At 41.0% G+C, this 27,379-nt stretch overlaps 1 protein-coding gene across 1 annotated transcript in view; it reads left to right on the top strand.

Moving 5' to 3' along the window:
- Positions 1-10,382: 10,382 nt before the first annotated feature.
- Positions 10,383-27,379, top strand: part of CDHR4 (cadherin related family member 4) — a 35,436-nt gene continuing 18,439 nt past the window's right edge. Inside the window, exons 1-13 of the mRNA XM_032239077.1 lie at positions 10,383-10,455; positions 12,629-12,649; positions 13,349-13,458; positions 14,787-14,880; positions 19,327-19,514; positions 20,471-20,633; positions 20,998-21,089; positions 21,338-21,433; positions 21,772-21,875; positions 23,169-23,302; positions 26,026-26,209; positions 26,753-26,894; positions 27,227-27,329. Coding sequence (XP_032094968.1) covers positions 10,383-10,455; positions 12,629-12,649; positions 13,349-13,458; positions 14,787-14,880; positions 19,327-19,514; positions 20,471-20,633; positions 20,998-21,089; positions 21,338-21,433; positions 21,772-21,875; positions 23,169-23,302; positions 26,026-26,209; positions 26,753-26,894; positions 27,227-27,329 — 1,504 coding nt within the window. The remainder of the gene's footprint in view (positions 10,456-12,628; positions 12,650-13,348; positions 13,459-14,786; positions 14,881-19,326; positions 19,515-20,470; positions 20,634-20,997; positions 21,090-21,337; positions 21,434-21,771; positions 21,876-23,168; positions 23,303-26,025; positions 26,210-26,752; positions 26,895-27,226; positions 27,330-27,379) is intronic.

Raw genomic sequence — 27,379 nt, 5'->3', positions numbered from 1 at the left:
AACCAAGTGCCATTTTTCATAACTGAAGGTTGTAAGAATTATTTGGTGGCAATTGCCTTTCAACTTGTTCATAAATAGCTTGAAACTGGCAGCAAGCAGTGAAGGAGCCACATTAACTGGCAACTCAAATTATTCTGGGGAAGCTATCAGGGGGACAAGAAAGGGTATGAAACAAGAGAAAGTGGCAAGCAAATATCAAGAAATCCCCTCCCCCCCAAAAGCCATAGATTTATGCACACATTGGTAGGATTGAAGTTCTGACATGTTTAATTATCTTAGGAACATGATCTATAGGAAAATTAAAATACTTGTTTGTATGATCTTTATGAAAACAGTGAATAACATGCTAGAAATAAGCTGTTTAAAAAACTGCCAGTATTCTATGGTGTCTTATCGTAGCATTTCTCAACTTTAGCAACTTGTATGAACTTCAACTCTCAGAATTACCCAGCCAGCAACGTAGGACTCTTTACAAAAAAAAAAGGTATCTTGATGGGGTCTCTTAATTTAAAAAAGAAAGAGGGATGATAGCAACATGATAAATATTTATAAAATAAGACCCAAATGAAAGTTCAGAGGAAAAGGTTATTTGTTTCCTCACATCTGCCACCCCCTTTTCTTAAAAAGAATTTTTGCTTTAATCTTCAATTCCCACTAGTAACCAAGGATAAGTATGTGCAATCACATCTGTTCTTTCTTTGCTATTCTTTTCCCCTCTCTCCACTCCCTTCAATATCTTCCTTGGTGTTTACTTTAGATTATGAACTTTTTGCAAGCAGAGTTGTAAAACACTGATAATCAATTTGTTTTTTTTAAAGGGGTCATAGGATTTTAATGTCTTTGTAGCAAAACTCTGACATAGCTACTACCCCCTTTGGAAAACATTAGGCATATAAATGTCATGTTGTTTAGAACAAGAGTCTCCAACCTTGGCCACTTGCAAAATTGTGGACTTCAACTCCCAGAATTCCAAAACCAGCTCTGGGCTTCTGGGAGTTGAATTCTGGGAATTCTGGGAGTTGAAGTCCACAAGTCTTCAACTGAAGACTCCTGGTTTAGAAGATATATTGTCACGGTGATTTGCTACGCACAATGACATCACAATGATTATGATGGCATTTCTCCCAGTGGCCTGTGGGATGGCCCCATGTGTTTGAATTTTGATATCAATAAACTATATTTTTATTCTCCTTACGGTTTTTTTTTTAATTCTTTAGATTCATTCCCCAGGCATTTGGATTAGCCTGTCTAATATAGGCTGCCAACTCATTCATTGGAACGCTCCTCCCTTTATTCTTCTGACATTAGGAAATTACCACTCTTTCTTACTCCCCCCCCTTCTCAATAGATTTAAAGCCTGACTTTAATTATCAGATCTTTTCTAAAACTATGGAGTCCTCCTCCTCTTCTTTCATTCAAGTATAAGCACGCAAGTTGGTAATATGGATATATATGCTTGCATACAATCATAAAATTGGCTTGGTAAGAATACTGAAGTCTCATAGTAGTAAAGATAAAGGTTCCCCTCGCACATATGGGCTAGTCGTTCACAACTCTAGGGTGTGGTGCTCATCTCCGTTTCAAAGCCAAAGAGCCAGCGCTGTCCGAAGATGTCTCCATGGTCATGTGCCTGGAATGACTAAACACCGAATGCACATGGAACACTGTTACCTTCCCACCAGAGGTGGTTCCTATTTGCATTTTTACATGCTTTCGAACTGCTAGGTTGGCAGAAGCTGGGACAAGTAATGGGAGCTCACTCTATTACATGGTGCTAGGGCTTCGAACCACCGAACTATTGACATTTCTGATCGACAAGCTCAGCCTCTTAGCCACTGAGCCACTTTAGCGAGTCTCATACTAGTTAAAACTAATTGAGCGTTTGGGAAATTTTTTAAAATGTGTTTGTTATCTGCAATGTCTATTCTTACAATATCCTGTCCATTGGGAAGGGATTATCGATTTCTCACCAAGTTTGAGAAATTCTGCTCCATCTCTGAGAAATCAAATCAATCGCAGGAATCAGTTGGAAGACCATTAGAATATCGCCAGCTGAAAATGTTGGTTTAGAATTTCAGTCAGCTAAAAGAAAGAGCTGCATATAAAGCTCTCTGAAAAATCTATGAAAGCCATTAAATTTCACCCAACAAAAGCTGTCACAGCTAAATTGCTTTGGATCTCAAGAAGACTGAGCAACCTTATACTCATCTACGTGGCAATAAATTCACATAAATTTTAATAGACTATAGGGCTGCCATGTAAATTTGCCATAGAGTATCATCATAGTCAAAAGCAGGAGACTCATAATATTGTTTATCTTTCCTAGAGAGATAGTTTATTTTACTACTTTCTGGTGGGCCTCTTATGGAAATTATCTGAGAGCTCCCTTAGGTATTACAGAAGGAGGGCAGTGGTAATTCCCTCAGTGGAAATAAAATTAATTAAAAAGTCTCCGTAACATGCTTTAATAGTGTCAGGGGCTGGCTGTGTATACAGTGGTCAATGCTGGCAAATCTCTGGTTCTCATTCTGCATTGCTTATTTTTTTAAGCAATATATAAATAAATATATGCCTACAACCCATCTCTACTACTAATTAAAATAATAATAGTAGCAACACCATTAACACCATCAACAACAACAGCTGCCTACCCCAAGTGCTAGGGAAGGACTCAACAGGTAGACAAAAATGCCAAATCCAGTGTAAACATCTGGCTGTGTGATCATCCATAATAATACCAGCGCTATTTTTGTAGAGAAAGCTTGACTTGTTTACTTGAACCATTGGAGACTCTGTTTTTTAACCAGACAATATATAGGTGTAGCACAGGGTAGGGGTGGGTTGCTGCCAGCATTACTGCTGGTTCGGTGCACGCACAATTTCGGTGCACAGCTGACCATTAATAGATCTGAGCATGCACAAAACGTTAAAAAAATGGGGGAAAATTAACTATGCAATTAAAATAGTTCTGCGCATGCACAGAACTGAAAAACAAGATGGCGTCTCGGCTGCCACCTGGGGAACCGGTTCAGGGCGTGGCAGGCCTGGGTTGCTGCTGGTTCCAGCAACTCAGGCCTCCAAGCCACTACTGGTTTGGTGAACCAATCCGAACCGGTAGGAACCCATCACTGGCACAGGGGTGTCAAACTGAAGGCCCGGGGGTCCAGAACTGGCCTGCGGGGTGGTGCCTCTGCCAGTGGAAATGGAGCTCAGGAGAGCTACATGTGGCCCTTTTCGCTGGCAGAGGGTTGCAGGAGGCCATTGCAGCCGAAAACAGAGCTCGGGAGCCTGTTTTTCCTGGCAAAGTGCTTGCGCCGCCCCAGGTGCCTCCAACATGAATGACGTTGAACTGGTTGTGCCTAGTATGGCCACGTCTAGCCCAGCTGCCCAAGGTTAAACACAACCCTGATGCACCTCTCAATGAAATAGTTTGACACCCCTGGTGTAGCTCATTCTATCTATCTAGAGAAGGGATGTCTTATTTATGTCCACCTTGTAGATTACCTGGAGACACTGAGAGCACTGTTGGAAACAGGAGACTGGGCTCATCTATGGAGTTGTTTGCTGAGCTGGACACAAATCGGCAACCAGCTCTATTAACAGAAGCCCTGTGGATTAAGTACTGATTTACTCAGAGGCCCTGGGCAGTGTGCTCATACGCAGTCCTTCTCTGACTGACCTCATCCTCGGCAATTAAACCAGAGGGAATTCCAGCCACTGCAATATTTTTACTTAAAGATTAGCAAATGATGGCAGGATTCAGCCCAGCAAAATCCTCATAGAAACCTTTTCTTCCTAAAACAGCACTGTAGCCGGAATCATCACAACTGACGTAAGTCGAAAAACCCATCAAGCAAGGTAGCCTAAAGTAGCTTCACAGCAGATAGTGGCCCTGTAATTGGATCTCCCTGCCCGCCAGGGTTTGAATCCGCAATCCGAAGTAAAAGCATCTGTGTGCAGTTGGAATTGGGAGGCAGGCAGTAGGGCTCATCTCCCAAGCCAGCTGGCACAAGCGGGACTCTCGAACAGGCTGCCGGCTGTGCAGAGGGTACCCCAACCAAGCTGCCCGTTTTTCTTCCTCCTCCTCCTCCTCTTCATTCCTGAGGGCTTGGGTTGACAGGTACAAGCCTCAGCAGCTCCCTCTTACACACCCGCTCTTAAGAGACTGAGGACAACACTGGGTTCAGGCCATTTCTATAGCAGGAAGTCAGGATTTCCTCCCAAATCAGCAAGGAGAGGCTAAGGGAGGGGAGCGCCTGGGAGAAAGGCACCAGCAGTGCTGAGGGCAAGGGCTTGCTTACTTCAGAAGGTTTAGTAAATTGTTTCGCTTTCCCTGATGGGACTATTTTGGGTCAGGCTTGTACTTGCAGCCTTTGGTCCAAGGCCTTGCCTGAAAAATGGGTAGGAAGCTTCCGGCCCTTGAATTCAGTCTTGCTCACAAATCCAGCTATCACACGACTGCCTGCTTTTTTGTTAATCTCAAAGGTTTCACAGAAGGGCCATGTAAATCCTTTACTTGGTTCCCAGCTGCAGATTGAAGTGTTTGTCGTCCGTCAATCAGAATACAGCGGGAAGGGACCTTGGAGGTCTTCTAGTCCGGCCCACTGCTCAAGCAGGAGAACAAATATACCGTTTCACATAAGTGCTGTCCAGTCTTTTCTTAAAAATCGAGCAATTACTTTTGCTGGCCTTCAAAAGACTGATGGTTCATCAGTCCAAGAAAGGAAAATGTAATCAAAAACTCATGGTTGGATAAATCCAAACACACACACACACACACACACATTTTTCTTCTGCCTTTTAATTCAAGATTTACAGTTTCGATTAGCAAGGAGCCCATTTAATTTACCCAAGGAGGACATGAAGGGAGGTCAGTCATTATTTCTTCGTCCTTGAGTGCTTGGTGCAATCTCCATCTTCAGCCAGAGTCTAAAATGCAAGCGAGTTTTCTGGCCTTATTTTGGGACTTTTATGTTTCTTTCCTGACATTCTCTCTTTGCCTTGCAACGGTCACTCCGATAAAGGCTTCTGGAGAAAATGAATGCCACCCATATGCCATTTTGGCCCTGTTGAAGATTTTATCCAAGAAAATCACTGTGCTGCATTAGCTGGAGTGCAACTCCTGGAGAAAGCCTCTCTGTTGTGTATAAGGCCGGTGGAATCCTATCCTGAGCAGGAACCCCAAACCTGCAATGTAGGCTTGGTTTTGATTGAGGAGAATCCCTGTTCCGAAATAACTGCTTGCTAAGAGACAATGCCACAAAGCCTGCAATCCTTTGTGGTGAGTCCTCCTTAGCCCCAGCTATTTGTCAGAAATGCAAGCTGATTAATTTAAGACTGGCAACTTTTCAACTCTCCAGTGCTTGTAGCAGCAGTTTGACAAGCAAGTGATACTGGTTATCTACATGCTGTGAGCCTTATTGTTTTCTGAACCTCAAGCTGTTGTTAAAAAGCACAAGGCAATGCCAGGACAGCATTTTGTTTCTTTCTGGTCAGTTGGCAAACCTAAATATAACATGCCTGAAATTTGTATTCCAGGAATTCTCTCTCTCCTTTCATCTCCCACTCCCCAACAATAGATCACTACTTTAGAAGATCTATTTGTTTATTTCAAAATATTTATAAGCTGCTTTCAACAACAGGATCCACAAAACAACAGAGAGAAAGGATTCAGATGTTGATACAGCCATGGATATGACTCAAAACATTTGTGCGTTATGCGTAAATAATAACGCTCGGTCCGAATGAAAACAAAGACCCCCCTACTTCAATTGGCAAACAGTATTGCTGTAAAGATATCGAGTTTCCTTCAAAAAAAAAACCAAAATAAATAAAGAACGTATGAGGTTCACAGGGGACTACGGCCCCATGAGGGGTTCTTGGTATGCTGAGGCCTTCAGTCATGTTTGAATGATCTGCGCTGGAGTCTGTGCAGAAGCCTAACATTTACAAGAGCTGTGCAGTGTCCCTAAAGCAAGAGATTAAGATACACATCAGGACTCCCCCCACCCCACAAAAAAATTCTCAGCCTCTGATCTCTATTCATTGCTAAAACATCCTTGTTTCTCTAAGGCAGGGTTTCTCAACCTTGGCGACTTTTAAGTCCTGTGGACTTCAACTCCCAGAAGTTGAAGTCCACAGGACTTAAAAGTCACCAAGGTTGAGAAACAGTGCTCTAAGGTCTCTGGCTGTTTTTTGGATTTGGTTTTGCTCTCTGGAGTTTCCTGACTCACTCAGCCAAAGCCTTCCTTCCAAGACAGTATAGAGTTTGAAATATATATCTTGGGGAGCCGAGTTCTTCCTCTGCTGCAGAAGCGGATGTGCGGCCTTCCACCTCCCCATACTTGGCAGCTCTCCTCAAGCACAAAGCCCTCTCCAAAGCCCATCCCCCCCACCAACCCAGGGCCTCACGCCAAGGCCAGGACGACTTCCTTTTTCTGCTCCAACTTCATATATACGAAGGACAAATAGGTACTAAAGCCCCACAGAAGTTGGGGAGGAGGGGGGAAAGTGTCGACCCCAACATATGTAAGCTTATCTACAGCTTCTTTTGGCTCACTGGCTAAAACGCTGAGCTTGTCGATCACAAAGGACGGCAGTTTGGCGGTTCGAAGCCCTAGCGCCGCGTAACGGAGTGAACTCCTGTTACTTGTACTTGAGAGACCGCCTCCTGCCGATTACCTCCCTCCGACCAATTAGATCACACAGATTGGGCCTCCTCCGAATCCCATCCGCCAGTCAATGCCGACTGGCGACTACGCGGAGGAGAGCCTTTTCAGTAGCAGCTCCGACCCTGTGGAACGACCTCCCCGTTGAGATTCGCACCCTCACCACCGTCCAGACCTTCCGCACAGCCCTCAAGACCTGGCTATCCCGTCAGGCCTGGGGATAAGTTTCTAATTCACCCCGCCTGAGTGTTGAGTGCTGAATGAAAGTTGTGTTCTTACTGTTTTTTATTCACATACTGTTTTGTTTTATATTGCACTCCCCCTTTCCCTACGAATGTAAGCCGCCCTGAGTCCCCTCAGGGAAAAGGGCGGCCTATAAATCCTAATAAATTACAAATTACAAATTACTTGTCCCAGCATCTGCCAACCTAGCAGTTCGAAAGCATGTAAAAAAGCAAGTAGAAAAAAGCATTTACTCATGCTGGCCACATGACCACGGAGACATCTTCAGACAGCACTGGCTCTTCGGCATTGAAATGGAGCACTGCCCCCTAGAGGCGGGAACAACTAGCACGCATGTGCGTGGGGAACCTTTACTTTTACCTTTACCTCTTCTTTAGCAGTTAGTAGCAGCAGCATACTCTCAGCTACATACAATGGTGAGTCTTTTACCCATTTCAATGAAGTGTTCGCTCTTCATCTATTTACCTGCATTTGTAACCCTTCAAAATGCCCCTCCAAACTCTTGTATTCCCATGGCTGCCAGGACATTGCAATCTAGATCAAACTGCAGGGTTCTCTCTCCTTTCCTGCACTTTGTTTTATTATTTATTTATTTGTTGTGGTTTTGAGTCAGTTCTTGACCTTGGCAACTGCTTGGACAAGTCCCTGCTTTTTTGGGGGTGGGAGGTGGGGGCAAGATTTCAGAAGTGGTTTGCCATTTCTTTCTTCTTAGGGCTGAGCGAGAGGGACTGGCCCTAGGTTGCTAGCTGGCTTTGTGTCCAAGGCAGGACTAGAACTCACAATTTCTCAATTTTTAGCCTGGTGCCTCAACTACTAAATCAGGCTGGCTCTGGCTTAATTTTAATAATGCCCATTCAATTCTGCAAAGAACTCTGAGAATATACGCATTGTATTCTTATGTGCCACTGTTTTTTTGAAGCAGTAAAACTGAATCCTAGGGAGCAATCTCCCCAGTTACAAAGCAACCGAGACGAAACCCACCCATCCAGAATGGAAGGACGGGGCATAATGTCTCAAATAAAAGACAAATTAAAGCATTGCGAAATGTCATAAGCCATCCCCCAAAGCAACGCATAAAAAGGTCAAATAAATCATCATCCAGCTCACTGAATAATCCCCTCAAGGGCCTGTGCATCAGAGTGCAGCAATACGAAGGTGGAAATTCAGCCATAAATGGAAGCAGAATTTATATGCAAACCGCAGATGCCCAAATCTCAGCCCTCAGAACCCCTCGGTCCTGCAGGCCAACAGCTGCACCTTCAGATTTTCTTCCCTCCAGCCTGACATTCCTTAAATCTCTCTTTTTTAGAATCCTCTTACATGCTTGGGCCACACGACACACTAAATCACAGGGTACTTTGTTAGCTTAGATCAGCGCCTCATGTTCCACACACCATAGTTTGTAAATTATGACTAAGCATGCCACGCATTGTTGAAGAAAATCAATCAATAGCAGTTTAGCAATAGCAATAGCAGTTAGACTTATATACTGCTTCATAGGACTTTCAGCCCTCTCTAAGCGGTTTACAGAGTCAGCATATCGCCCCCACAATCTGGGTCCTCATTTTACCCACCTCGGAGGGATGGAAGGCTGAGTCAACCCTGAGCCAGTGAGATTTGAACCGCTGAACTGCTGATAGCAGTCAGCTGAAGTGGCCTGCAGTACTGCACTCTACCCACTGCGCCACCTCGGCGCAGTTTAATTTATTGCATAAGCCAGGTTATAGTTGCAGTTGCAGGGCAACTGTTACATCCCTTTGCATCTCCAGGAAAAGAAGTCTCTGCAAGGGCAGACTTTTTCCCTTCCTTCTGGTGCACTTCATGGTCTGGGGGTGGATACAACCAAGGCCTTTCCAGTTTCATAGACGGAACACGCCATCTTGCAGCCAAAAGAAACCCCACTGCGGGTTATTAGTAGCACTGGACACTGAGTGGACCCTAATTGATGTAGAAAAATTAAGGCGGGTCAGAACAGATCAGGGCTTGGACAGAGCTACCAGAGGCATCTGGCAAAATCCTGGAAGCCGAGGGATACAGAAAAATAAATTCCTTGCCGCCTTCTATCGGTGGGGTCTACTTGGATGGGGGACCACGAGGAAATATCAGGAAATATCAGTAGGCTAGACTGGAAAGTTGAAAAGAATGCTCCATGGACGCGCCCATGACTGCGAGCCCGACCCGAAGATTCAGAGGCTGCCGCGATGCCTCCCGCGCGGAGCTTCAACGGACCTTTACGCAAGAGGAGAGCCCGGGAAAGCGAGCTCGGGAGCAGCAGAAGAAGCTGCCTGGCGCCCTTCAGCCAAAGCGGCGCGATCACGGCGCAATAGCGCGCTCTTCTGGACACTCTGAACGGGACAAAAAACCCGGCGGAGCCTGCCACTTCGGATAATTACTTACTCCTTCTCCGTCGTCGTCATCATCATCATCATCATTGGATATAACAATTCCTTCCCTTCCCCCCTCCAGGAGAAACGATTGTGGGATTTTATGATTCAGCTTCTGGATATTAATGCACTATTGTTTATTTGTCTATCCCTTTCCCCCACAGCGCTTATATAAGGTGGAGTAGAGGAAGGAAGCCCCCGAGGAAGTACACTGTTGAGTGAAGATTTGATCCAGGCTTCCTTGTTGACATTGCTCAACCCTCCCCCGCGAAGACGTTGGCAATCTCTGCCTGCATGACCAGGTCTCTGCCCCCAGAAAAGTCTCCTTCTCCTTGTAGGCACGGTGTATGGTACAGGGGAGAGGGGGTCGATCAGAAAGGGGACAAACTTCCTTCTCCCAATCCGATTTGCTAAGTTGCAGCCTCCTTGAAAAAAAGAAAAATGCGCAAATATGATTTGCTTCATGGCTGTCGTGGAACTTTATTTATGTATTTAATTTCTCCACCCTGTACTAGAGATTTTGCCCCAATGTTTTCCAAAATCAGGAGCCTAATTTCTATGTTATGATCCCTCTGTGGGCTTTGTATTATTTGTCATGAGTTGGTCAAAACAATAAATAGATCGATTGCTCAATTTGATTGCTCAATCAAAAGAAAGCAGTTTTCATGGATGATCTTTCCTCTCTCAGTAAATATAAACAATTACTTAAATCTTTCCCTATTTTTGAAAATTCCCTTGGAAAAGACTTTTGAAGCTGAAGCTTAGATTGAAATAGCCCATAATATCATCTTGGGGAGTGCATTATATGTGCTTTTGGACAAAGGAATCGAGGCAAAAGAGCAGTCAACGCTTAGATGAGCCCTGAAACAATGAGATGACTTGGAACTTCTGGATCTCTCTCAACATTTCTTGGGCAAGGTTTTATTTCTTTATTTCGTTTGCTGCCCATCTTGTAGCAAATGACTTTCATAGCAAAGGATTACAGATTTCACAGGTGAGATTTGCTGGCCCCAACCCTGCCCAGCCCAGCCCAGTGTTGTTAGCAACGCAATCTGGCAATCTTGGGAGAGTCGGCAACTTCGACAAAATGCAGCGACTTGGCCTAGTGGAGTGGGACAAGCCTTTGTTCCTCTTTCTGCTCCTCATTGCCTGGACGAAAGGTAAGGGCTTGCTTGTACTTTTGAATTGTGGGGGTTCTTTGTGCTCTCTGAGTTTGGTTGTTTTGTTGCAGATGTTTCCTTTACCCAACTAGGTAACATCATCAGTGCTAGACATCACTAGCACTGATGAAGTTACCTAGTTTGGTCATGAAACATCTGCAGCAAAGCAATCGAGGTTAGAGAGCATTGAGGATCCCAAAGTGCTACCCTGAACTACGAATATTCTTTTTGATCATCTTTGGAACTGTGGCTGAGGGACCATTAGGTGAGGAGTGGAGAGGTTTTTAAGAGCCGAGGTGGCGCAGTGGTTAGGGTGCAGTACTGCAGGCCAGTTCAGCTGACTGTTATCTGCAGTTCAGCGGTTCTAATCTCACCGGCTAAAGGTTGACTCAGCCTTCCATCCTTCCGAGGTGGGTGAAATGAGGACCCAGACTGTGGGGGCGATATGCTGACTCTGTAAACCGCTTAGAGAGGGCTGAAAGCCCTATGAAGCGGTATATAAGTTTAACTCTTATTGCTATTGCTATTTTCTGAACTGAACTACCCTCCCCAAATTGCTGTTTGGCTTGTGAGAGATGCTTCCAATCTACATGGGCCCTCAACCTTGTAAGAAAAGATAAAATGGACCACGACTCATAGGTAGATAAGCACTTCTGTAGAATACTTCCCCCAGATCTCTTGAAGCATGTGATTTTACACAGTGGCTTCTGATTGCACAAATACTATGCCTAACTGTAGGGCACACAAGCTGTACAGTTCCTTGAATGAATTTGAGGGGGCTCTAGGAAATGCCTCCCCCCGCCTAGAGGTGGTATTCAGTAGGTTCTGATCAGTTCTGGAGAACCGGTAGCGGAAATTTTGAGTAGTTCGGATAATTGGTAAATACCACCTCTGGCTGGCCCTGCCCCCATCTATTCTCTGCCTCCGGAGTCCCAGCTGATCGGGAGGAAATGGGGATTTTGCAGTATCCTTCCCCTGCTATGCCCACCAAGCCACTTTTACTACTATTACTTTAGTAAAACATTTTGAATCCCACCACTGCCTCCGTTATGGGAATCTGTGGGCCTCCTGGCAAAGTGCAGCACTTGCTTCATCATATCAAGACTGTCCCTCTAATTAGGGTGTTGGTGTTAATTACACCTGCAGGGATCTTTCAAAGCTCCCTTGCCAAACAGCAAGTGTCCCGGTCTGGCTAGCTCCAATGCAGCCTCCCTTCATCTGCAGTGAGGCTCAAAGATTGAAGCCAGGTCTGCAGGGCTGATCAGGACCAAATGGCTTCCATTCCCCTTGCTGGGTCTTAAGGGAGGAAAACAAAAACAAAGCAGATCTTGACCTAGGCAGAGCTTGCTTGTTTGGTTTCTTTGTTTGTGTTTGTTTTCCAAGGTGTTGCCTGGAGGGTGCGCGCACGCTGTTTGTGTGTGTGTGTGTGTGTGTGTGTGTGTGTGTGCGTGCGCACACGCGTAAGGGTGGGGAAGGGAAGCTGTTTTTCTTGCTCTGCTCTTCCTATATGATAGGTCTGCCGTTTAACAGGCAGATCCTCTATTTGGCTCTGCCCTCAAGCCCAGACTAATATTAGGGGGCTCCACTCCTTTGCCCCCCCAACCACCCAGGCTTAATTCCTTGATTTGGAGGACTCTACCTCCCCTCCCCATCTTTTTTTCATTTGGAAGAGTTGGCAGTCCTGGGTCTTAACAAAAAGCACTCTCCCTGTTCCTCAAAGGGGGTTTCCTGGATGCCTTGTGACAATGGGGCAGAGCATCTGATTTTTTCCTGCCCTGATTTGCAGAGGAAATTAGTGCAATGTTGGTGCTCTTGATTAGATTCTCAGAGGAGGAGAGAACTAGTTGCAAAGATGATCCGACAGAAGGTGGAGCAACCTTTTCCACCCTTCCTTAAGAAGGGGTGAATCCAGATGGAGCGTTATCAATCAAAACAATTGATTTGTAGCACCTAGTGCTGTTACAGCATCAAATTATGTGACCAGCATCCAATTATGTGGAAGGGGCAAGGCAATTACACCATAAAAATGGGTGGTAAGCAGACAGGGAGCATCTCCCTTTATTTCTCATTTAGCAGTGAATTTTCTGAGTAATATTTGCTAGTTAACTCGATTCACAGCAGGTAGAGCATAGGAAGCTTTTCTTTTCTCTTTTTATTTCCTTCCCACCTGTAGATTCAGATATCGGAGCTGAAGGTAAGGAAACCTGCTTACCCATATTTAATGGCCAGACACCAATGGCTTGAAAATAAGGTTGCTAGTGGCACTATAAGAACAGCCTTTGAAGTGTGACAGCTGTGAAAACAAAGCTGGCTGCTCTTCTTGTAGACAAACATGGATTATAGCCAAGCATATGTATGTGAGTACATGTGCCACCAGATGGGCATATAGGCACTGGGGTGCCTCAAGGCTGCCTAGGGCTATAGCTTTACAAAATATCCAGTCTTTGATTAAAACAAGATGATTGCACCCTAGGAAATTTTAGAATCCAATGATGGATGAGAGGAGGCCAAGAACAGTTTTAATGAGCATGAAAACCTTTGTTCTAGAGGGGATTGTTGTGTAAGTCTACTGAAGCAAAAGCAACAGTGAATCCAGTGGCACCTTGGAACAGGCATATTAACATATGAGCTCATGTGATACTCAGTGCATCCATTTTTAAGGTGTTACAAGATTCTTTATTGTTTCTACATCTTAACACAAATAAGTAATGACAAAAAGGCAACAAAATAACAAACTAGAAATGATCCACCAATGAACAATGACAATAAAACACCAGCCAATTGTTCTGGTAAACTCTTCTGCCTATTCTTTGAATCTAAGTTTTATCTGCTTTCTGATTTAAATTTACTTATTTCTCAATTTAATTTTGTCTTTTTCTACATTGACTCTCAGATCTCTTCTATTACAGTTTCTGGCTTTATTACCAATCAGCGGAGATATTAGCAGAGAACTATGGGTTCTGTATTCCAACAGATCTGGAGTGTGCAGGATGGAAATTTGATGTATTTGCTTAATTGTTTAAAAAGAAATAGCACAACTTTCAAGGTAACTTAGTGCCAGATTAAACATTATAAAAACAAAACAAAAAAGCTGCAATAGATCTAATTTATTAGATTAAAAAACACTGTCATTTCATGTTGGCAATTGAGACCTCGGAATTCAGAGTAATTAGGGGAAAAACTGGTTCCCCCCCCCCTTGACTTGAAAAGAAGCAGGAAGCATCTTACCTAATTAAGAGGTTTCTCCTCTTCTTTCCCCAGACATGGAAATTGTTTTAGAGACATATAAAATAGTGAATTGGCTGTTGAACTTGTCTTTCTTTTTCCAATTTTCCAGCTGTCCTCAATTGACCTCCTCCCTGCTATTTCGCTAGATGTAATGCTCTTTCCCTTCAGTAGTGGGACAGTTCTGAGATGTGAAGGCTCATGGGAGGAATCTTTATTCCAAGCATTTGTTCCAGAACCTTGAGACCAGGACATCAGGAACAAGAAAAGGGGGAAATCCCAATTCAGATACCATAATCGGAGCATTGCTTTATAATATGGCAGACTTGGGCTACGCTTACACTCCTGCATACTCCAAAGCATTATTTGGAGACTGAATATGAAATGCTGCAGAACTGGGGCTCAAACTCTGGGCTCATTTAGCCTATAATAGTGGGCTGCTGGAAGAGAAAACAGGCTTCCAGAGGTAGTTGAACCTTACCTGATCAGTAAGCTCTTGAGGGCTTGGGTACTTTTGACCAGTCCTTTGCTCCCAGCCAGTGGTGGGTTTCAAAAATTGTTAGAACCTACTCTGTGGGTGTGGCCTCCTTTGTGGGAGTGGCTTGCCGCCCATGTGACCAGATAGGAGTGGCTTGCCACCCATGAGACCGGATATGAAGATGCTGACACCACTTGTCAGAACCACCTTAAATTACCTCACACACAGCACTGGCATGCATAAAAATATGATGTCAACTTGTTTTTTAAAAGGCATCTTTGGTTTGCGTTAAAACAACTTCAACACACGCAATGTTCTAATTGCACCACAAACGCAATAGTCATCCTTACCTTTCACAGAGGCACTGAGTTTTATAAATATGAGCATGATAGCGTAGAATAATCATTTCCAAGGACCAGTGGTGGGTTTCAAAAATTTTTGGAACCTCTTCTGTAGGTGTGGCCTGCTTTCCGGGTCCACTGGTGGAACCTCTTCTAACCGGTTCGGTAGATTTGACGAACCGGTTCTACCGAATAGATGCAAACTGGTAGGAACCCACCTCTGCTCCCAGCTCACCTAAAACTGCAATTCCTGACTTGTCTGACATATTTATACAAACACTTTATAGAAATTTGATTCCAAGGAGAAGAGTGTTACTATCTTTGCCTGTTTAGCAAATTTCCCTCATGACGTACAAGTTGATATCCAAGATGGCCATGAGAGTAAAAGCCAATTGTTCACAATGTACATAAAAGATAGCGAAATGACATGTTGTTGTTTAGTCGCTGAGGTAACAAAAAAGATTCTTGTTTCACTTTTGTGCAAATCCCTTTTTCAATAGGAAATGTAGAGCTTGCCAAAATACAATACATAAAACATCCCTTTCTTATTTTCCCCTAGTACTATTAATTAATTAACTGGTTTAGAATTGCAGAAGTAGTTTGGAAAAGGAGAAGGGATGCGTAAAATCTTTTCATTAGGGAGGAAAACATTTTTCCTAACTGAGTAATAATTTTATTGGAACCAAGTAAAATCAATACAACTCAACCTGCACATTTCAGCTCTCTAGAACAGTCCAATAGACCATCAGGCTTTCTATATAATTTTATATCCTATCATCAAAGAACAGGTTTGGGATTTTTTTTTTCCATGGATCATGAATCTTTGTTAATTAAATATAATTAATTCAACTATAATTCATTTAAAACACTTTCAGGAGAGAAGGATAAAAAAGGCTTGCTGAGATTAGTACAGGGCTGTGCAAACCCATTACTCTGCAAATGTTCCTTTTTTTATAAATATTTTTTTATTTTTAAACAAACACAAATGGACAGAACAAAAAACATAAAACCATCTTCCATTACAAATTATAAAAAGTGTGTCAATTAATTACAAAATTTCTGTGCATCCCTTCCATAGTCATCACTTACAATTAATGTCAAATCACATTACTCCACAAATGTTCTTGACTATACCTCCCATCATTCTCAGCAAGCATGGCTATTGTAAATTGTTATCCAATGCATTCAGAAAGTTTGGAGAAGGAGAAGGATAAAGGCAAAGTTAGATATGTCTTTGGGTTCTCTTAAACCATTTCTGATTACTGTATGCATTCCAACAAATATTTGTTCCAACGTTCTCCTGCGGTGCGTTAATGTGTTCCCACACTTAACAAAACAGCTCTCTTAAATTGGGGGATCTCACTATGACTTTAGGAATTTAGGAGCATTTTTCTTTATATGCTCTGTTCTGAACTTATTCAGAAGGATAAAAGCAACAGGATAAAAAAATAAGGAAAACAGACAGTCCCCGAAGTGCTGCTTCAAAGGGCATTAAATGTTTTATAATTGAGGCAAGTAACAAACAAATATAACAATAGCAGAGTTGGAAGGGACCTTGGAGGTCTTCTAGTCCAACCCCCTGCTCAAGCAGGAAAACCTACTATACCATTTCATACAAATGGTTATCCAATCTCTTCTTAAAAACTTACAGTGTTGGAGCATTCACAACTTCTGGAGGCAAGTTGTTCCACTCTATTAATTGTTCTAACTGTCAGGAAATTTCTCCTTAGCTCTAGGTTGCTTCTCTCCTTGATTAGTAGCAGGAGAAAATGGGGATATTAAAACATCCTTAGGAAACAGTCTTCCCATTGTGCCTAAGAGGACCTCCTATGCAGGGATGGGTTGCTGCCTGTTTTACTACCAGCGCAACACGCGTGCGCTGTTCAATTGTAAATTGTTCTTCGCGCATGCACAGAACAATTTACAGTGAACTGTGTAGGCTCAGTCACTAAAAACTAAAATGGCGGCGGCCCAGTGGCGGTGAGGGAACTGGTTCAGGGGCGCAGCAGGCTGGGTCACTGCTGGTTCTGCGACCCAGGCCTGAATTCCACTACTGGGAATCACTCTGCTCCTATGTTTCAGGGGTATTCACAGGATGTGGAAAAAATGTGAAGACTGTGATTGTGAAAAATGTGATTGAAGTTATATATATATATATATATATATATATATATATATATATATATATATATACACACATACATACATACATACATACATACATACATACATATATAGGAATACATATACATATACATATACATATACATATACATATACATATACATATACATATATATTTGTTATATTTATGCTGATAAATAAATAAAGGGAGACTAGTATAGATCTATTTCAAGCTATTTAGCTCTCATCAGCTAGCCATACCCAAGTTTTTGGGAATCGAACCTGGGTATGGCTTGGGTATGGCTAGCTGATGAGAGCTAAATAGCTTGAAATAGATCTATACTAGTCTCCCTTTATTTATTTATCAGCATAAATATAACAAATGTAACAAAAAAGGCAACAGTAAAAAATATTGGGTTTCTGTCTGGATGGTCTCTTGTGACGAGCCTAATGACAGAGAGTGGAAGTGTGACCTTCCTCCCATACTTGGGCATACCAGGGGTTGTGACTTTAAGTATATATATATATATATATATATATAGTCACAACCCCTGGTATGCCCAAATATGGGAGGAAGATCACACTTCCACTCTCTGTTCTTCGGCTCGTCACAAGAGACCATCCAGAGAGAAACCCAATATTTTTTACTGTTGCCTTTTTGTTACATTTGTTATATTTGTGCTGATAAATAAATAAAGGGAGACTAGTATAGATCTATTTCAAGCTATTTAGCTCTCATCAGCTAGCCATACCCTTGCACAGGTTCAATTCCCAGCAAGGGTATGGCTAGCTGATGAGAGCTAAATAGCTTGAAATAGATCTATACTAGTCTCCCTTTATTTATTTATCAGCACAAATATAACATATGTATGTATGTATGTATGTATGTATGTATGTATACATACATACATACATACATATATATATATATATTTAAAGTCACAATATATATATATATGTATGTATGTATGTGTGTGTGTGTGTATATATATATATATATATATATATATATATATATATATATATATATAGTCTATATATATATATATATATATATATATATATATATATACACACATACATACATACATACATACATACATACATATATAGGAATACATATACATATACATATACATATACATATACATATACATATACATATACATATACATATACATATACATATACATATATATTTGTTATATTTATGCTGATAAATAAATAAAGGGAGACTAGTATAGATCTATTTCAAGCTATTTAGCTCTCATCAGCTAGCCATACCCAAGTTTTTGGGAATCGAACCTGGGTATGGCTTGGGTATGGCTAGCTGATGAGAGCTAAATAGCTTGAAATAGATCTATACTAGTCTCCCTTTATTTATTTATCAGCATAAATATAACAAATGTAACAAAAAAGGCAACAGTAAAAAATATTGGGTTTCTGTCTGGATGGTCTCTTGTGACGAGCCTAATGACAGAGAGTGGAAGTGTGACCTTCCTCCCATACTTGGGCATACCAGGGGTTGTGACTTTAAGTATATATATATATATATATATATAGTCACAACCCCTGGTATGCCCAAATATGGGAGGAAGATCACACTTCCACTCTCTGTTCTTCGGCTCGTCACAAGAGACCATCCAGAGAGAAACCCAATATTTTTTACTGTTGCCTTTTTGTTACATTTGTTATATTTGTGCTGATAAATAAATAAAGGGAGACTAGTATAGATCTATTTCAAGCTATTTAGCTCTCATCAGCTAGCCATACCCTTGCACAGGTTCAATTCCCAGCAAGGGTATGGCTAGCTGATGAGAGCTAAATAGCTTGAAATAGATCTATACTAGTCTCCCTTTATTTATTTATCAGCACAAATATAACATATGTATGTATGTATGTATGTATGTATGTATACATACATACATACATACATACATACATATATATATATATTTAAAGTCACAATATATATATATATGTATGTATGTATGTGTGTGTGTGTGTATATATATATATATATATATATATATATATATATATAGTCTATATATATATATATATATATATATATATATATATATATATATATATATATATATGAATGAATTCCTTCAATCACATTTTTACACCCATCATCTTGTTTTTTCCCCAATCATACCCCATTGACATTCCTGCTTTGTTTCTTGTTTGTGGCAGAAAACATACAAGAGAGTATGCTTTGCAGCGTTCAGCAAGTGACACCATGAAATGAATTGTAGGTTCATAACAAGACAACTGAAGAAATTTCCAGATGTGGCTGAACCAGAGTTCTTGGCAAGCCTCTCTATTGGTTTCTGCTTAGTCATCTTATTGTTCTTAAATATTGCATATGGATTTTTTTGAGTTGAAAGACAAAAAAAGAACGTGAACGTAATGTATAGGATAAAATAGCTGCTCTTTTTTAAAATTAAAAATAAATTCATTTTTATTAAAAAAATTTTTATAAATAAACAATTGAGGGCAAAATCAAACAAAAAACCTCCATCAAACATTAATGCTATATACACAGAAGGCTGGATGAAGAAATAGGTACTTCGTGAATTTCAGCTGGAAGAGGATTCCAGACCAAAGTTGCTATTAGGGAGCAGTCCTTAGCAGATGGTCCTTGATACCATTAGTGGTGTCATAGGACCAACATTCTCCTGCTGTTCCTTCTCTTAGGTGTCGAGTTCACAGACCTTCCTAGAAGAGTGGGACTGGCAGACAGTGAGGAACCAAATTCACTTGTGACTACCATCTTTGTCAGTTGTACAAACTCAAGCTATGTGCCTGTGACACACCTGAGGACCGTCACCCCGGAGTCCTCTTTTTTCAACTTTCCAAACTTCTTATCTGCTAACAGCTATCAGGTAAACAAGATAATATAGGCCAGCCCAATAGAATGATTTTTGAGGAATAGTATTTGCATTAATGGCCAAGGAAATGTTAACTGATACGTGGCATTTTTACAAAAGCCACATATAAACAATTTGGACTCTTACTGCTAAGTATTCCAGCTTTCTGCACCCTATGCGCTCTGAAGTTTTCAGATTACAATTTGGAGAATCCCATAATGGCCTTATGAATGATCCAACAAATCCGAGGCCTCATTTTTGGGGGCAACTAGAAGACGAGATTGGGAAAGGGATTGTGGCTCTGTTGCTGTGATGCAGAGCAGAAGTGAGTAGTGGATTTAGTAAATGATGCCTCTTCCGATGCTGAGAAGGTCTTAGGCGGGGCTTTATTTATGATGTCATCAGTGGACAATGGTAATCAGAATAAGAACTTCTTCATTTGTATTCATCCTTACTTTGGAACTCTCTATGTTCAAAATGCATGAAGTTATTCTCAATAGTACATTTTATGAATTAAGATATTTATCTATTTATTCATGGGAAGGTTCTTTTTGATAGGTGCACCGCTGGCTATGACATTTCACTGTATGGTGTGTTTTGTTTTTTTTTTACAATTCTTGGTTTTATATATTTTATATTCATTCTGTAAATCACTTTGCAGTACTTGATGAAGACTGGTGTGCATATTAACAGTAATCTTGAAGAACTGAAAAAAAAATGAAATATAAGGTTAATAAAATCGTCATCATCCCAACACCACATTGCTGAGTTAGCAATAAATTGTCTAAGCTCTTAAACACAGATGATGTGAAGAAATTATTGAGATCCAGGGTTGCTTTTGAAGTGGCTGGCAGTCCTTTGATGGAATTACCCTCACAGAGATGTGTAGGGGAGGAAAGAGGCTGGTGAACTCTACTCTGTTCTAATGCTTACTTAAGAATCACACCAAGGTTCTTTCTTTTGATTCCCAGGTGAGACTTAGTCCCAGTGCTGCTCTAGATGCTAGAGTGGTGAATCTGTATGTCTTAACATTCAGAGCAAGCTGTCCAAGAGAGACGACAAGAGATGCTCAACTCATTGTTCAAGTTAATGAAGCAGAGAGATTAGTGTGCAATGAAGGATATACTGGCATAGGTAAGAATGCGGCAGCCTCCTTGATTAAATTAGTTTTGGCACATTCAACAAAAGATAAAAGTGCTTTAATGAAAAACAGTTTAACGTAAGATTACAGTGGAATGGGATTAGGTGGAGATTAGTCAGCAGGCAGTGGTGGGATGCGTTGAGTTTTCCATAAACATGGAGCAGATCCTGATCAGCACAAGGTAGCAAAATATTATTTTGACCAAGAATAGAAGAGAGAGTAGAGTAGTGGTAGTGGAATTGCCCAAAAGGTCTCATAATCCTGAAACGAGAGACTGTTCAACCTCAGTTTGCCCATGTTGCCAAGTTCAATTTACGTTAGTTCCCCACCCCCACCCCCATCTCTCTTATATCATAGGACGGTCGCCTATACAAGTTTCAGAAGATGTTCCACCTGGAGAAATAATCTACAGAACTGTCTTGAAGAGGCGGGGTAGAGGCACACTGTCCGTAAGTGCAGTGGTTGGGAGAAAAAAGCAGGAGTGTGCTTGAGAAAAGCTCTGTGATCACAAGGAGGGACAAATTGTTCTCCTCAAATGAGAGAAGAAATTCCTCTGGATCATCTAAGATGAGGGGGTCATCTGAGAGGAGGTGGCATTTTGAAGGATGACTCTGACAGGGTGAGACTCAGTGGCTGGGATAACAAGCGGAAGGTGTTGTCTACTCTATAATCACCACATTGTCTTCCCTTCCCACAGTTCACCGTTGAGGACTCTTCCTTATCTTTTAGCATAACTCCAGAAGGAGTCTTGCAGGTACCTGCTGCAGGTTTCACTCGTGAACAAGCTGGCAAGGTATGTGCTATTGTTTGCCTTGCACATACAGTACATCTGCTTAGCATCCCAGTGAAATAGTGGGAGTCTATTCAAGGCATGTTAGACTTTGGCTCTCTGTCATATCCCAAACCATCCCAAGGAAAATTGCATGTCCCAGGGAGCTTCTGTTGTCTTCGTCAGCATTTTGCCATTAGACTTTGATTTCCACATGTCTTGTTTCAGGCCTTTGGACCTTTCTCATTGCACAGTTCCTAATAATTTCAGGGAATTAGCTGTTTCAAAGGCTTCTGTGGAACTGTAGGCTTCTTCATTGAGCCTCTCGGATTCAACTAACTTTTCCTGTTTTGCCCCTGCAGACATTCCCACTAAAAATCGTGGTTAGGGATGGTGCTTCAAGACGTTGCGAAGTGCCTCTGTCTATCCACGTGAACCCTGTTTACCATAACAAAGTCAGTTTCAGGTGAGTTGGAGGAGATGGGGATAAAAACATGGTGATACTTAGATGTACATGTTAGGTTGTCAGCAAATAGGTATGGCCCAAGACATCCCATTATATCCTTTAAAGATACACATTACTACAAAATCTCTTGCAGCAAATGGCACAGAACTGGAATTATGTTAGAGAATAGTTATCACTTCAGATCCCACTTGATCCTACAGTACAATCTCAGAATCCTCTGCGATACTTAGAGGTATCCTCAACTTACAAACACAAGTGATCTCCAAATTGCCACTGCTAAGCAAGACAGTTGTTAACTGAATTTTGCCCCATTTTATGATCTTTTTTGCCACATGTTAAGTGAATCACTGCCGTTGTTAAGTTAGTAACACAGTTGTTAAGTGTATATGGTTTTCCCATTGACTTGGCTTGTCAGAGGTCGCAAAAGATGGTCACATGGCACCACGACACTGCAGCTATCATAAATACATGTCGGTTGCCAAGCAACTGAAGCATGATCACATGACCCACGGGGATGTTGCCATGGCTGTAAGCGTGAAAACTGGTCATAAATCACTTTTTTTCAATGCCGTTGTAAATTTTAAAGGTTACTAAATAAATGGTTGTAAGTCAAAGATACTGGGTATTAGAATTTTAAGATGTACTGCTCAAAATGAGGCTTTGTTGGCACCTCTAAAATTTATGTCTGCTCAATCATGCGTGGCCTGAGGCAGCGCTACTTACTACTAATGGAAATCCCAGCATGTGAGGCCTCATTTACTCTCCATCCATTGTACATGACTTATACCCTTCTCTGGGGAAAGAACTGGAAGGCTTGAATCAAGCTGCACACTTCTGGAACTCCTGAAATGTAATGTTTTCTAATCAGATTTTCTGGAATCCCTGCCATGTAGACCAAATTGTAGATCTAGAATGTATTGCAGAAAGGGGTTAAGGAGATTTGAGCCTCTTTCTAGGCTAGTATAACCTTGTCTAATATAAGAATAAGTTTTTTGTATCTTCTACCTCCTAGGTCTAGGTCACATAGATTGAACAGACCAGAGTACGAGCCATACTTGTAGTTCAACCAAACGCCATTAACATTAACCAAATATATTTAGAACTCTGAGGAAGACATGCAAGGGGACTGATTTAATTCAGGATACATCCCCGTCAATGTTAATATTTTTGTGCCCATGTAAACATATAACTATTTTTTTTTTTAATTTCAAGTAGGCAGAGTAAACAGAGTAATGTGCTTGATAGATTCCTGATTCAGAAAGAGTTATTTACACCTTTGCCTTTATGATTCAGGGAATCATCAGTTGCAAGTTCAATATGGGAAAGTGTACTACCTTTGACCAAAGTCATACAGGTCGTAGCAACTGGGAAACCTGTGCTCTACCAGATCGTCTCCCCAAGCACACGCTATTTCACCATTGAACCAGGTAATTAAAGCCCCAGGTAAGCCATAGCATCCACACCATCTCAGGAAGTCTCCAGGAGCTAGCTACGCTGATTTTCAATTTTCAGCCTTCTTGCTTTCAAGAGGCTGAGAATCATTCTTCCTTCATTAAAGGGCTTCCAGGGAAGGTATGGAAAACAGTGCTATAAAAGCAACAAAAGTAAAAACAAGTGGTAAAGACCAAGGAACTGGTGAGTTTGGTTCCTTGGACCCATTCCAGATAAGGAAAGGACAGGATTGCCCATATGTGCTCCAATGGCTGCTTCTCGCAAGGGAACCGGCAGTTTTCTGTGAGTTTGAGCACCAGGAGATGAAAAGATCAACCATCTTGCTTGCAACCATGGAAGAGCTTTTAAAGGACACTAAGTTTCTAATTACTTTTGGAATTTGCCTACAGGTTCCTTACAACCACAAAATTGAGCCTAAAATTTCCTTTGCTAAGCAAGACACTTGTTGAGTTTTGCTGTATTTTATGACCTTTCTTGTCACTGTTGTTAAGCACCGCAATTGTTAGTAACATGGTTGTTAAGTGAATCTGGCTTCCCCATTGACTTGTCAGAAGGTCACAAAATGTGATCACATGACCCCACTAATACTGTCACAGTCATAAATTCATGCCAGTTGCCAACTGTCCAAAATTTGATCACATGGAGATGTTGCAATGGTCATAATTGTGAAAAATCATCATCAGTCATTTTTTTCAGGGCCGTTGTAATTTTGAATGGCCATTAAATGAAGTCAAAGGACTACCTGAATTAACTATTTTAAGGCTACGGTATTAGAGATCTTTGGAATAACAGGTTTGAAGTCTTCATCAGGAAAATGTATCTTCAACTCTGAACAAAACAAATATTACCTAAAAGCTTAAGAGATTAAAGACTTTGAAATAAACAGCAAAAAGCTAAATAAGATTTTGATCTGAGAAAGTTACTGTACTGATTGATTAGGGGTCCAGATAAATTTGAAGTATTGACTTTTATTATGAGATTTTGGAATTAACTATAAAAAATAACAATTTCTTGTAGGAAACAGTTGTTTTTGTTATTGCAATTGGAAGTGAGATAAAAGATAAGTTATGATTTCAGAAACTAGACACTAGAGCAGGGGTGTCAAACTCGTGGCATCACGTTGTTGACACATGATGTATCATGACTTTCCCCACTTCGCTAAACCAGGGGTGGGCATGGTCCAGTGGTGAAATTCATTTTTTTTTACTACCAGTTCTGTGGGCATGGCTTAGTGGGTGTGGCAGGGAAAGGATACTGCAAAATCTCCATTCCCACCCCACCCTGGGGCCAGCCAGAGGTGGTATTTGCCGGTTCTCCAAACTACTCAACATTTCCACTACCGGTTCTCCAGAACCTGTCAGGACCTGCTGAATTTCACCCCTGGCGTGGCCAGTGTGTGACATGTCTGGCCCGCGGCCCGCAAGTTGGACACCCCTGCACTAGAGGAAGCTAAAGATTTTAAGCAGGAGACAAACTATACTGGTGTCAAATAATACTGGGACTTACAGTATGGTAAAAAATATTACAACTTCAGAAATATTAAAGGAGATCTTTGAAGAATAAGTCCATAAGTTAGTAACTAGAGTATCAACAGTGTCACTAGCAACGCCTGCTTCTATAAGTAATCTGTGTCTAAAACATGTTAATAAAGGAAAACAGATGTGATCAGAAATTTTATCTGATAAAACAAAGTACAGCACATGGAACTACAAATGGCAGAAGAAGAGAACAATTTAGAAGAGGACAGATGATGATCCAAGAGAATGACTTGAGAAATGCTTTCTTATTGGATCTACAAGAGGCTTGCTAAAGCCTTGAAGAAATCTGTGGGATAGGATAAAGAATTGAAGAGAAATAAAATCCTACACTAATATTTGATTGAATTAAGACTGCTAGAAGTAAAAGGAAGGAATCTAAAATTGTTTATATAATCAATGTTAAAATTATTTTTTGTAATGTTCTAGCAACCCTCTATGAGCTTATTAATGACACCAGGGTTGAAAAGACAATTTTTAAAATGAATTGGCATATAGCTAAGGGATGGGATATGAGAAAAAGAGACATCTGTTTATAGACATTGAATAGTTATTAAATTTATTTATTGTGAGTAAGGTTGGAAGTCATTGATGTTTATTTATTTCTTTTCTTTTTCCTTATTATGCAGGTAGTCCTCGACTTACAACACTCCATTTAGTGACCATTCAAAGTTACAACGTCATTGAAAAAAGTGACGTGACAGTTTTTCACACTTATGACCATTCTAGCATCCCTATGGTCACATGATTTACACTCGGATGCTTGACAACTGACTTATATTTATGACGATTGCAGTGTCCCAGAGTCATGTGGTCGCCTTTTGTGACCTTCTGACAAGCGAAGCCAATGAGGAGACCAGAGTCACTTAACAACCTGGTTCCTAATTTAACAGCTGCAGTGATTCACTTAAGAAATGTGGCAAGAAAAGTCGTAAAATGGGACAAAACTCACTCACTTATTTCTTACTTAACAACATAAATGTTTGCCTCAATTGTCATAAATTGAGGACTACCTGCATTTTCTTTGCTTTTCTTCTTTCTTCTTTTTTACTCCACTTTTATCCTTACTTCCTATTCTCTTCTCTTTCTCAAGTTCAGTTTGTATACGTTTTTCCAAATGTAATTAAATTTCTTAATAAAATAATATATCTTTAATTATGCAGATACAGGCATCATCAAGACCACATACTACTTAGATCTGAAAAACAATCCAAGCTTAGCAAACACCCAGTTGAAGGTGAAAGCTTACAATATGTTACATCCCACTGATCAAGCCATCATCCTTGTCAACATTACTGTGAAGCAGGAGAACTTGGAAGCACCCTTGTGTTCTCCCGCTGTGTTTGTGTACGTCTTTGCAAAGAAAATTGGGGTATCTTAGCCAAGAAAACATAGAGTAATAGAATCAATTTGACGGTGTCTAACTTTCTGCATAGAGGTGAATGTGTGGTAGATTAGGTGATTAGGAGGGCTACTGTTTCTGTGAGAAGTATAGGAGTTAGATTGCTAAGTGGGAAGAGTGTTTAGGATTACTTTAAGATAAATAGATCCAGGTAAATTCCTTAATCAATTAAATCATCTCCAGGAACAGGTTTTGATTGTGTAATTCAACAAATCTGGAGGTCACACAAGTTTCATTAATTGTGGGCTAATGGTTTGGAGAAATCAGAAACCAAGATACATATCTTTTGACCTCATAAACCAAAACTAAATTATTAGCCCTGTTGGAAATCTTGAAGTGCTATCTTTTCTTTTAAAAACAGTCTTTTAAGAGAAACTTCTGAAAATCAAGGGACGAGGAGAAAATGGAAATATTTGCTCCCTTCAAATCTCTCTTTCTACCTTTTTGTTGCTGTTTCTTTTATTGTGATTAATTTTGCTTAATTCCAGGACTCAGGTTCCAGAAAACATTAGTGGCCCCATATTGTCTCTGTCTTGCTATGATCCAGAGAATATCAATAGCAGCTTAACGTACAATATAGTCAACCAGAACCCACCTTATAGCTTCAAAATGGATGGTCCAAATCTTCAGGTGAGTCTTTGGAGTGGAACATCAGTTGCTAGGTATATATCAGGGAAGGCTTGAATATATATATTCAATATATATCCACAACAATTCATATGAGCAGTACTGAAAATCTACATTTAAATGAACAGTAAATTTAGTACAAAGCTCAAAGGGGCACTGAATTTCCATTCAGGATCATGGTGCGTTAGGGACCCTGATTGGAGCTTTGGATCTCTTAGTTGACTAAGGACGTCTCTCTTTTGTAGAAGATACCATAAGTTTCTCTGCCATGGGTCAATAACTAAAGGTAACCTCTGTCCTCTTTCTCCTGATCTTTCTATCCTGTGGTCTGATAGGTAAATAGCAGTTTGGACTGTGATTCAGGAAGTATGGCCTCTCTTAACTTTCAATACAAGGCTGACATTCTAGTGATTGATGAAGGAAGCCCTGCACAAACCAGTAAGTACCACATTGCTAAAAAGCACTATTTGAAGTTTGTCATTCCTGGA

The sequence above is a fragment of the Thamnophis elegans genome, chromosome 2 (genome assembly GCF_009769535.1).
Source record: "Thamnophis elegans isolate rThaEle1 chromosome 2, rThaEle1.pri, whole genome shotgun sequence".
NCBI lineage: Eukaryota > Metazoa > Chordata > Lepidosauria > Squamata > Colubridae > Thamnophis > Thamnophis elegans.
The sequence above is the reverse complement of the archived record's forward strand: the minus strand, read 5'-3'. Positions and strand labels throughout refer to the sequence as shown.